General features: G+C 43.6%; 1 protein-coding gene across 1 annotated transcript in view; it reads left to right on the plus strand.

Annotated features, from left to right (window-relative positions):
- The window catches only part of LOC146805509 (interleukin-1 receptor type 2-like), a 119125-nt gene that overhangs the window by 9873 nt on the left and 95784 nt on the right, over positions 1-13468 (plus strand). Inside the window, exon 3 of the mRNA XM_085620510.1 lies at positions 6697-6958. Coding sequence (XP_085476636.1) covers positions 6717-6958 — 242 coding nt within the window. The 5' untranslated portion in view covers positions 6697-6716. The remainder of the gene's footprint in view (positions 1-6696; positions 6959-13468) is intronic.

Here is a 13468-nt window from a genome sequence, read left to right on the forward strand (position 1 = left end):
AACAGGCCCACAAACAGCCAAAAAACCAACGCACGCATTGACCTGTTAGTCCAGCCCATCGGGCGCTGCTTGATTGCCCTGTAGGCCAGTCTGCCACTGCTCCCAGGCCAGAAGCATTTCAAGGGTTACAGAAGACGGAGTAGCTCATTGCCTCCCAGGGACGTCTTTGAACAATTCCTCCCTGAACAGTTGCTTACAGCTCTAAAAATGGCTTCCCCTCACTACTGGGCAAGGCACAGGGCCTGTGGGCTGAAATATCACCTACCCTTGGGCAAGGAGCGTGAAGGGTTTCTTGGGAAGCAAAACAATCCCCCCATTGCTATTCAGCAAGTGGAGGGGGTCTTTAAAAAACACAAAACGTTACACCTTTGAAAAGGCAGGATGGAAGCAGTTTATAGCTAGTGTGACAAGATGGAAGTAGTTTGTAGCTAGTGTGGCATCAGCCTTAGAATTGCCCCCCGGCTGCTGTTTGAACTTTGAAGTACAGCAATAATCAAGCTTCAGTGGGTGCCTTGGGCCTCTAGACCCCAGTGCCACTGCACCTGCTGCACAAATGGAAGCTATGTCCTGGGGCGAAGGGTATTACACAGCAAAGATCAGTGTCCCACCCCACTGGGAAAAGGGGAAAAGGTTAATGCCACCCAGTGCACCCCCACCATTTGCCCAGTCAAGGGGATAAAAAATCAAAATAAAACCATTAACATGTTCAAATTCTCCCAGTGTTTACAAACTTCAGACGAAATTAAAAACATGCTTTGGGCTTTGACAAGGGAGCCGAAGAATAACTGACATCCTTCCGAAGGGCAAGCCACTACAGCGAGAAAGATACCCACGTCCTTTACCTAAGTGTGTCCAAAATCACAACTTTGTTAAAAACATCTATTTGGGTGAAAATATAATCTCGTCAAAAACATCTGCAAACAGGCTGTGTTTTACTTTAAGGCTGCTACAGAGAGCTATCTGTTTCCTCCTGGTTTATGGTAAGATCACTCTAGTGCTTAATAATGGAGCCATTTGAGTGCAATTTCTTTTCACAGGCTTGAACCATTTTATAATAGTTTGATGGTTAACGTGCTTGCTACAGACCCTATTTTGTAACATAAAGATCCCATATTTGAGGCTTTGTGTAAGATAGCTCAGTGGGTTAATATCTTTGTAGCATCTGTCTCAATCTGGAGGCAAAGGGGCATTTGCCCAGCAGTGTTTGTTTTCACTTCCATCTGCTCCCAGTCGGACACATGTCGAGTGAAAGCAATTACTGATTGTCCATGAAGTCAAGCATTATAAGCCAGCTGTGAGGAAAAGGAGAGTAAAAGTTCCATGTCCCCCCTGTCGTCTGGTGCCACTGCATGTGTTACAAAAATAACACAGCTCAGCAGCAGCCCCTTCACCCCCACCATTAAAAGACCCATGCATCTTAAAAAAACAAACTATAAAATTTCATGAAAAATCTATGGTTTAAGAGCATTTCTAGTTGATAGGGCTATAGTAGCAGAAAACCTAGAAGAGTGACATTCACAATTAATGGTGGCATTCACAACTAATTCACAACCATACAAAACTAACTTAGATAATGTATAATATAATACATGATATCCCAAACGTAAAGTCAATAATCAGGACCCTCATTCAGGCTAATATTTACTACCCATTTCTGCTTTCCTTAAGTGATGGTGAAGGTAGGCCCTGTGATAATAACTGAAGTTTAGTTACAACCAGACAGCCTTCAATTAGCTTTAACTCCCACCTCCATCATCAATTGTTACAATATTGTGTTTGATGCATACATGGGAACATCAGAGTGCTGTAGTTTACAATTGCAACTTACAGATTACTAGTATGTGTAATATTGTAATATAATGAGTACAGTTACCCATTTGAAATATGTAAAGTGAAGAAAATCTTGGGGAACAGGTTAGTCCACCAAGATCTAAATCAGGCCCGAAGTCAAACAATCGCATTTATGTTGTGGCCGATGGTATGTACAAATGATAGAGCTGACTTTGAAATCTACAGTATACGAAGAATCGCTTAAGCACTATTACGTTTTCTATGAGGTGAATTCTGTGATGCAACGGTATAGTACTACAATATTGTGGACGAAATCTTGTCTTAGAAATATATTGTGATCTAAACATCGACTACCAAAATATTGCGAAGGTAAATATATGTAGGTTCACTATACTTAACTCCACATATATGTAGCTTGATGATATGTATATCCTCAAGATACATAAATATAGAGTTAATTTTATAAATCTATACCTGCCTATATGTAACTACCTTCACAATATTTTGGTTGTCAATATCATGGCCATGATAGTTTTGTAAGACAATATTTCTTTCCTTGATAGTTTGCGATATAACCGATGTACTATCACCATGGATGTCGATTCACCAAAGTGTCAGAGGTAGTGAAAAAGGTATCATGAATTCATTAAACCACGATGAGAGCACATCACTCACCTCTCATTTCACCCTAGGCCCCCAAGAACCTCCTAGTTCATCTTGTTTCTTTGGGGTAGGCAAGGAGTGCAAACAACAGAAAAGAAACAATGCTCCTAGAGCCTCTTTACTTTCTATTTCTGAAACTTCGAAATGAGGAATAGCCAGGGCAGTGCCAAGAGTACCAAAATGCAAAGTAGGGGTAGCACATGCCACCCCTGGCTACTCTTAAGAGACAGCCTTGAACCTCACCAAATCATTAGATTAAAATGGATTCCTCAAAGAAGACAATTTCCTCTAGATGCTCAAAACTAGAAAATCTTCTCTTTATGATTGATACTGTTGGAGCACTGGGCCGTTTATTCTGCAGTTCATTTTTTTTATTTGCCTGAGAGGTAAAGGGGCGTTAACATCACTCAAACAATTCGATTTAAAGTGTAGCCCATTTGGTCATACATTAAGGATCAGGAATCAATAAGTTAAATGAGTTTTATTACAAATCAAGGGCCAAACTGATATATATGAATCTCAAGAACACATTGTAAAGATACAGAATCACCACAGGTAAGCCAAAACGCCTAATGAAATTGAGTCTTAGTAGCATAAGGCATACAAGATTTTAAGTTGCAGCAATACTAAAGATAAGACATAGAATCTGATGATCAGTGTACAGGTTTCAATCCTCCTCTCTATGCATGAATAAATCTAAATGCGCCTAAACTAGTCCTGAGCTAAAGTTGGAAGCTAGGTAAATCTAGTTAAATCAGGGAAAGCAAGAAGGTGTCAGCATAGTGGAGCTTTCAGTAAAAGTTTTCCAAATCAAGACAATGCATAGCATAAAGCCACACAATGAGAATATAGCAGAAGTCTGTACCCTCAGAGTCTAAAGGGAATCTGCTCCAAAGACTAAAGTGTAAACACCAATGAAACCCACAGAACATTTGAGAAATTTCATGTCATCGACTCCAGTACTTTTCAACCTTCTAACAGTAGAAATTGGCTGCTTCACTCGAATTTCCCATCCTATGTATTTGAAAATCAGGATGGCCTTGGGTGTCTCTAATCCTGATGAGACATGAATAAGAAGATGTCTTCTCTTAGTTCGTTAGCGCCTCTCATTCTTGCCGAAGGCTCTCCTCCTGGACCTCACTATCTCTATCACACAATATACCTTTCACTAGGTATGAGATCGTGTGAATGCGCATGCAAAGAAAGAACATTGCAGCACAAGCAAAGCTTTCATGTTGAAGGTTAAACACTGAAGACTAAATACTTAAGGCATTTGGTTAGGCTAACTTAACGAGACATTTTGCCATGCACTTCGAATACATAATTATGTGTGCACATACAATTACAGAATAAATGCAAAACACTAATAAATGAATACATGAGTACATTAGAAATGCAATTTCAGTATAACTCTAAATACACAATTGCAAGTGTAAATGAGAACTACAATTTATAACATTGCAACGAAAATATTAAAGCGCACTCTTATATGGATGACTAATTTCTACAGTGAATACACTCCAGCAGTATGTTTGGTGCTTCCTTTTACATTAATAAGGATGAGGCACACAATAGATATATTGTGCTAATGCAGGAAATATTGTGCTTCTGTGACATGTAGGAGTGAAGTTTAAATTGCAAGTCTCCAAAGCTGAACGTCAGACAGGGAACCCTTTTACATCAATGGGGGCTCTTACTTTCTCCTATGTTCTTTACTACTCTACCCTAACAAGTGAAGTGCCCTTTTGAGTAGACCTGGGCCAACCATTGATGAGCACACTAACAACATCTCTGTACTTGTACAGTTTAATTTTAGAAGATTTATGTATCAAGTTAATTTACTAGCAAGTGGCAAAATGAGCAGATAAATGAAGGGAATATTTACAAGCCCTTTGCGCCGCCGGAATGCCACATTTTGTGAAGTTCTGGTGGTGCACAGAGTTTAGCCATATCTACAAGGTTGCATAAAGGCACCCTGCGTGGCTTTTCATGGCCTCGTAAATATGGAGTAAGGCCAGGCAGCGAAAGTTGCTGCCTAGCCTTACTCTGCGTGAAAGAGGCATTCCATGGGTGTTGATGTGGGTGGTCCCACTCAACACCCATGAAATTTGACACTGCTCCAGATTTAGAACTTCAGGTAAACATAGGGCAGCGGCAAAAGCTTGCGCCTCCCTAGAGCAGACGTAATGAGGAGACATTTTTACATTTCTTCTAGTTTTTTCCTCTTTTCACGTGTGCTGATTCTGCAGCACACAAAGAAAGAGGGAAATGCCTCTAATGATTGTTTTTGTGCAGGAAGTTGCCCCTTGCTGTGCGAAAATAGTCTTGGCAACAACACAGACACCCTTGCACCATGGTGCGCTGACTGAAAGGGCTGAATACTGTGCAATCCTGTCCTTTTGAATTGTCGTAGGACAGCGCAGAAAAATGATGTGCGGCGTTGCCCTATGCCAATTCTGTGTAAATATGCCCTTAAGTGTTTTGAGTTCAACTAGTGATGAGCTGTGTATCTCTGTGATACTTAAAGTTGGAGCAGAAGAAGAGGGTGAAGGGAAATAGTGGACAAGGGAGGAGGTCCGGCATGCCTGTATGATTATTTGTTATCCTATGGTTATCCTTTCGCAACTGGATGCTACCTATAAACGGAATAATTTATCATCCTTTCACATAAGCTTTAATATATGTTTATTTTAAATAACGCTGCCATTCTATTACATTGTCACAGCAAACCACCTGGATATTGGGTAATGAGGATGGTAGTGAAGCTAAAGTGATAATGACTGGTATCAAGAACTCGGCCCTGCTCAACCTTTATAAACATAGGGCCCGATTCACAGAACTAACTTAAGACAAAATCCTAAACTTACTACTTTTGGTATTCACAGAAGGCATTTAGTAGTAGTAAAGTAAGGATTTTGTCTTAAGTCTGTCTTAAGTCTATCTTAAGTCTGTCTTAATTCTGTCTTAAGTCTGTCCGAAGTCTGTCTTAAGTCTGTCTTAAGTCTGTCTTAAGTCAAACTTAAGACAAAATCCTAACTTTACTACTACTAAATGCCTTCTGTGTATACCAAAAGTAGTAAGTTTAGGATTTTGTCTTAAGTTAGTTCTGTGAATCGGGCCCATAGATATTAAATAAAAAAGGAGCCAGAACAAATTGGTGTCTCAATGGATTTCAATATTGGCCATTTTGAGTTGTTTGATAGATGTAGTAATGACGGGGCATATTATCAAGGTACGGTGATAAATATCGCAAAGCGCGCTTAGCGCTTGCATATTTATCGCCGGCTATCTCTGGAATTTATCGCCCGGTTAGCATGTTATCAACAACGCGCATCGCCGAGGAGATAAAAATTCCAGAGATAGTATGGATATCGCCCTTTTTCATGGTGGAAAACGGCGATATCCTAGATGATATGGCATGTGGTCTTAGCCACACAATCCACCCTCCATGTTAGGTATGCCTTAGTCAGGAATTTAAGAGACGTTAAATTCCTGCGTTAAGGCATACTTAACGTGATTTTAAATATCACTAACCCTCCTTGTCAATATGACGAAGCTGGGTTAGCGATATTTTCCCAAGGGAGTCTTGTCAGGCACGCCTCCTTTGCATCTCATTAGCGATGCGATGGGAGGCATGCTGACAAGGGGCGCTATTGCCAGTAAACTGTTGCTAACAGCTGATAGCGTCAGCTTGCTGATAGGGCGATAAAAATATTGCACTTTAGCAGCAAAAAGTGCCATTAAAGTGGCAATATTGCCCTTGATGATATGCCCCTGCATTTTTATAAGCTGCATCAACGAATGTCGTTATCTATATAACACTACTATACCACATGAGATACGTTGCATGACAAACATCGACGAAATCAGCCTAGCTACTCCATCACAAAGTAAGTGTAGACAAGGAGATGTGAATTAAGAATAATAATTATGTTCTTACTTTGATGAAGTAGTGGTAATCGATATAGTGTTTGTGATAGTTGTGTAGGTCGATATTATCAACCTCAACATATTGCCATACTACCTCTCTATAATGTTCATCATGCTGTGTGGAGCATGAGCTGTACTGAAAAGTGTCATTCAGGCATAAAAGGACTCACTTATGATTTAATTTCAAGCTTTTACCTTGCCTTGAGAAGATGCTTTGAATCCAGCTTATTTAAGATGAAGTACATTGGTATTTGCTACTGTTAATTTATCAAGAAGATTGATGTACCGTAATATTTTCTGTCTTTAATTTAGAAACGTGTTAGAACCGCAACATGCATTTTGACAGCTACTTTGTCCAAAGTGGAGAACCAACTGTCCTGAGATATCCTGCTTTCCTGTATCTACTCTTGGGTTCTGCCAGAGCTTCCAGCTTGTCACTCAACCTGACATGGTACAGAAATAATTCTCAAACGCTGGTCCCACAAGAAGATCTTCGAATCCAGGCAAAAAATGATGGTCTTTGGTTTTTTCCGTCATCGATAGAGGACACCGGACACTATCACTGCATTTTGAGGTAATGCACATCAGTTATTATTATACATGCTAACAAGGAACCCACTCAATGAGGATAACCTCAGTGAGCTGCTGTCAGGGTTTCTGAGAAGAGTCCTACAGGTCATGAAATTGTAGAGGTCCACAGTGGAGGAATCTGGCTGTGGTACTAAACACCTCCATCCTGCATTCTCAGTGCCTCCTTTCCTCAGAAGCCAGTCCCTCTCCCTGGGCCATCCTTTAATCTGGTGGCTCATATAAGGCACCATCACAGACTGAGGTTATACCTTGGTCTCTCTTTTTCCTCTCTCTCTTCAATAGTGATCTGCAAAGCTGACTTTTGGACAACTGAACAGACCTTTCCGATTATCACTGTGGACTAATGCGGCCCTATTATGTAAACAACACAATTTCACTAGTTGCGCCCGGTGCACCTTAAAACAGGAGCGCCTGGCGCAAACAGGGAAAGTGCGCCCTATTACATGGAATGCACTGCACTGAGGACAGAGCATTCGTGTAAAAAAACGGAGCAGCTGCTTCGAAGCCACTCCGTGTTTCCACCTGCAATTTTAAGGGGGATTAGAGATCTCCTTGCAGGTGGGTGGAGTGAGTGACTGTACCCAACTGCAAGGGGATGTCTAGGGTGTACATGAGACCCCCTTCACCCCCTCCAGAGGGCTGCCATCTAGGCGGTGCACTGTCGTTCGTTCTCTTGACAGCTTCTTTGCCTCTGCGCCCACATCTATATTACGGTGCAGGCGCATAGGCAAAGGCGTTTTCTCATTTGTATGGGGCTTTGCTCCCATGCAAATGAGGGAATGAGCTCTGAAGATAGCACTGGTGCTTTACATGCACCAGCACTATCAGGATTACAGAAGGGGATGCACAAGCATCTGCGGCCTCTTCTGTAATACCAAAGTGCCTCAGGGCATGCAAAGTGGGTGCAAATGCCTTTTGTACCCCTGGGGCACTTCCATCATACGGCCCCTGGTCTGCTGTGGCCACAAGCATGTTTAATTGTCTTTCGTCCATGTGCCTCATACTGTCACCCTCCTGAAGCATCATGAATTTAGCATTTCTATTCAACATTTTTGAGCATTATTATTTCATGTCATATGTTTTATTTAAATATATATTGCAATTTGTATGCACATATGACACAGATTTATTTCATGAGACAAAATACATCCTTTAACAATCAGGCACAATTTATTCTGTCATACGTGGTGTTTTATACAGGCCTGGGCGTAGTTTTGCCACACGGAACTGCGCGAAGTTACAAAAAAACTCTGCGGAGTTCCGCAAGTGGCAGAGTGCATTGTGAACTGCCGTTCGTGCTGTTCTTTCTGCCACTTGGGTAGAAATTCTACCCAAGCAGCAGCTCGTGCTAGCAAACTTACCGTTTGCGAGTGCAAGAGGGGAAGAAACTCCGCTGCACTACGAGTGGTGTCTTCTGCACTCCGCGAGCTCCACAGAGCGTGGAGTGCAGAAAACTTTGCAAACTCCACGAATGGAGTGGAGTTGACCACCCAGGCCTAGTTTTTTACATTTTCCAGCATTTCCTCATTCTTTTCAACATTCATGTGCTGCCAGTATTTTATGGCGCAGGGTTTTTAGTGCTTTGCCGGAGTTGGTGTGAAAACTGACACAACTCTAACGGCTAGGGCAGTCAACCTCGAATCTGGGAAACCGGCAATGACGCTGAACATCCTGTGGTTCTGGGCAAATCACTTAATCTCCCCGTTCCTAACAAAAAAAAGTTTGCGTTATATAAAACTCTGTAAAATCTTTTTTTTTTAAATGCATCAAAATATAGATGCGATGCGTTTGTTTTATCTGACACCGCCTACTGACTGGGGACCAATGTGTTGAAGCGTGAAAAGGTGACAAAGTCACCTTGCACTCGAACATATTGGTTCTGGATGTGATGCATACAAGTGGGCATAGTGCCCACTTGTATGTGTGACATCAGCACTTAATGTCACAAATTGCTTACATACTTACTATAGATCGCCCACTTACCTTGTGAATTGATTGCATGTTGCAATCAAGTCACTACAGCTGGTGTGGTCCCTTGGGCACAGCCAATGCGTCATCCCTATGCCTGGGTTTGGCAGGCGTGGGGATTGTGAAGCATTGGCAGCCCAGTGGCAAGATGCTTCAAGAAGAAAAAGTGGTAATTACCACTGCATCAGTTTCAAGATAGGATATTGCCGACAGAATGCCTAACTTGCACAAATTAAAATCTAAGGGGGCGCAGGTGATTTTTACACAGGTAAAAACTGACGCAGCCTGTAAAAAAGTGATGCATCTGCATTCATGTAAATATGGATCCAATGCAGCACCGTCGTTGCGTCAACAAAAGTGATGAAATGGCAGTGCAAGGTGGTGCAAGGGGCTTGTAAATAAGCCCCAACAGAGATCTAAACTGTTTACTAAGCCTTCTTATCTGTGTAAGGTCCTCAAAGGAAAATTTGGTGTCAGCTCTTTTTGCTGATAGGTAAACCTATCAGAGTTAAAGTGACTTTTTTGCTTCAAGATTTCAACGTGGAGTTGCACTTTTGTAGAAACGTCCATCTAGTTGGTGGAGTTTTGAAAAAGTGAGGTGAGCTGGAAACGGAGAGAAAGAGGTGCCACAAGCGGCCGCAGGTTTCCATGCTAAAATACCTGTAGCTATTCAGACAACCTTGTGCTCAAAGGCATGGTTGACTGCTGAGACGTCAATATTGTCTAATAGCTTGCTTCACTGTTACTGATCTAAGCTCCCAAACATTTTACAAATCTACCTAATCAGACAAACAGCCGTGGCCCATGCAGGTATGAGTGGTAGGGCTGGGTTCGGGGGTGGGGTGATCTGACAGACGACCACAAAGGAAAATTAAATAAATAATGAATTTTCCCCCGTGGTCGTCTGTCAAAATACTCCCCCAACCTCACCCAGCCCCACCACTCTTACCTGCACGGGCCGTGGCTGCAGGCTTATAGAGATTTGTAAATTCCAAAACCCACTCTTGACCTAACAACCACATATCACACATCCTTTTAAATATCTCTTCATGGCATTGCTACCTCTTGCTGCTCCCCTTTTACATAACGTGCAATGCATGGCGAGACTGTTCCTCCTCTCTTGAAATTTATCTTTCTGTCCTCCTAATTCCCAAACCTGCTGGGTAAACTACTTCATGAATACATTAACAAATAAGAAACAATGTCTAAAATCAGATTATTTCCTTACCATTTGTATATATATATATATATATATATATATATATATATATATATATATATATTTAGATTTAGAAAGGTTGCTGCGCCAGCCGAAACGTGTCTCTCTTGTTTGCCGGGTCAGAAGAGGCTTTATGGAATAAAATGACCTTAAATCCAATAGCCTTCATGTGGGTGCTCTTTTCCATTTTATATATTTCCTCAACATTCTATTTGGAATAACTTTGGCGCCGATTGACAAATCTTTGCGAAATTTTCCAAACTTTTGGCCAGCTCCGGTCTGTTCCTATCCTGAAAATTTACCAGTGATTCGTCAAGCGGGGGCTGAGAAAAAAGGGGGGTCCCAAAACGCGTTTTCCCCATGCATTTTCCCATAGGACCTGTTGATGCAGCTACAGCCCGAACTGCTGAACGGAATTACACCAAATTTGGCAAAGAGGTAGTCCTCAGTTCAGACTCGTGCCTTTTGCTTAAATGCTGTAAATCCGTTCAGTAGTTCCTGAGAAAATTAGAGTTAAAAAGATAGATATATCTATGGCCTCGGAGGATCCGCGCACCCTCCCCACACCCAGCGTGCACCCTGCCGTGCACAAGCTGTATTCTAATTGCCTGTCAACACTCCAGATCAGGAAGTGTTGGCAGCCATCTTGTGCCTCGGTAGAACCGAGGCACAGGAAACCTAAAAAACAATTGCGAAAAACGCGACAAGGGGGCAGGGTAGAAACACCCTGATCCCCTAGGCCTGCTCAGGGGGTCCCACAAGGACCCCCAGGGCCAAAAAAAGAATTGAAAAAAAAAAAATTAATCGGCGAGATTCACGCACCCAGCGCGAATTTCGGCCGAAAATAAAAAATACAATTCAGCGCGGGCTCCAGCGCTGAATATTCTAATTTTCCCCCGGGGGCCAAATCCCGGGGGCATAATTAAAAAAAATGCGTGGGTTGGTCCCATTCCCCCCCACACTGCCCCGGGGACCGCCACCCCCTGGGGCTCCAAGATTGTATATGCGGGGGGGCTCACGGCCCCCCGCCACGGGGACCGCCACCCCCCAGGGCTTCGTTACCATAGGTGGGGGGCTCGCAGCCCCCCAGCCCTGGGGACCGCCACCCACGGGGCTTAAAACGATTTGATGTGGGGGGCTCTCAGGCCCCCCAACCCTGGGGACCGCCACCCCCTGGGGCAACTTGTACATGTTGGAGGAGGGCCATGCGGCCCCCCTCCTGGAGCCTTGTATTGGCCCTGGGGACCACCACCCCCCAGGGCCAGCTCCTGCAGTGCCCCGGGGTGCCCACCCCCGGAACACTGCTGTTTGCAATGGCAGGGCGGGAGCCTCACGGCTCCCACCCTGCCATTGCAAACTGCTTTGCTTCATTGAAACGAGAGCAGGGAAACCTGCTCTCGCTTCAATGAAGCCAGCCCCCTGTAAACACCTCTGACGTCCATGTTCTCACGAATCACTATCTCAACGCCATGACCTCGATAATTAATGAGGCCGCCCCCCTGCAACTTAAGAGAGCTCCCATTAAAGATTCCAAGCCCTGGTACAACGCTCTACTTAATGAAGATTGAAGAGCCCTCTGATCCTCAGAACGCAACTGGAGAGCAGTCCCATCGGCTCTCCACCTCAAACTCATTAGGAAAAAGAGAAATGCATACTACAAAAAAATTAAACGCACTAAAGCTGACTTCTTCAGACACCAACTTGACAAGCTAAAAACCGGCCAAAAAAGCTCTTCGAACTTGTCAAAAATCAAACCAAGGAAGCTCCCCAACGGGCCCGAGACCTAGATCGCCCACAACCTAACTGTCAAGAATTCTCCACCTTCTTCAATCTGAAGACCGACAACCTCATAAAGGACCTCCTTAATGACAGCCCACTACACACTGCTCATCATACGGTAATCACCCCATTATTCACACCCATCCCATGCCTTTCCCCCCCTAAGGCCTGCCCCAAAAATGAGGCAGCCTGGTCTTCCTTTGAGACGTACACTGAAGACGACCTAGGAAAGATTCTCAACAACCTGAAACCAGCCAATCATTTCACTGACCCCCTCCCGGCTAATGCAGTCAAAGCCCTTTCACCGTGGCTCCTTCCACTCCGGACCAAAATCATTAACAGCTCACTCCAACAAGGCTGCATCCCGGACTCCCTCAAAGTAGGCCAAGTCTCACCTATCCTAAAGAAACTCACTGCTGACCCCACTGAGCTCAACAACTACCGTCCCATTTCCAATATCCCCACTTTGGCCAAACTGCTGGAAAAATGTGTAAACGGACAACTGACCACCAATCAGGCTTCAGAGCGGGTCACAGCACTGAATCGGCCATGACACACATTCTTGATGATGCGCTACAAATCCTTGACCAGAATGGTTCGTGCTTACTCATCTTACTAGACCTCTCATCAGCCTTTTATACGGTCAAACACCAGAAACTATTAGATCTCCTGGAGCATAGGATGGGTCTGTCTGGCACAGTGCTAAAATGGTTTACATCCTTCCTGCATAACCGTTCACAAAAATTTCAAGGTTAAGAACGCGCTCTCCAATGCCTCCCCTGTATCTCTTGGGGTGCCGCAAGGGTCCGCACTCTCACCGTCCTTATTCAACCTGTTCATGGAACCGCTCACTGAAATCCTGCAAACATCCAATGTTCAATTTCATATGTATGCAGACGACACACAACTATACCTCAAGATCAACTCCATAGAGGACATTAATTTGCTCAACTCCACACTCATGATCACCCAGTCTTGGTCATCACAAAATCATCTCAAACTCAACGCATTAAAAACAGAATTCCTCCTCATAGCACCACCGGCCAAGATCCCTCTAATGCATGACCTGATCAAACAACTCTCCGCGTTCAACGTACAACCAACTATCGTGGATTCTGCAAAATCCTTGGGGATCACTCTCGACAACAACCTCATGATGCAAAAACACATCAGTAACGCCACAAAGAGAGCTAATTTCCAGATAAGTACCCTAAGGAAGCTGAAACCCTTCCTGCCAATCGAGGACCTCAAGTTGGCAGTACAAGCACTAGTTCTCCCTTGTGTGGATTACGGAAGCGTCTCCCTGTGTGGACTACCAAAAACCGCAACAGCACCCTTAAGAGTGTCTATCAACGCTGCGGCAAGACTCATCACTGGCTCGAAAAGAACTGCACACATTACCCCTGACTTAAAATCCTTGAATTGGCTTCCATTTGATGCTAGAATCCACCTAAAAGTGGCGTGCATGACTCATAAAGCCTTACACCACAACTCTCCCAGCTACCTCGCGCAGAAACTGACAATCTC

Source organism: Triturus cristatus, chromosome 8 (assembly GCF_964204655.1).
Source record: "Triturus cristatus chromosome 8, aTriCri1.1, whole genome shotgun sequence".
Lineage (NCBI taxonomy): Eukaryota > Metazoa > Chordata > Amphibia > Caudata > Salamandridae > Triturus > Triturus cristatus.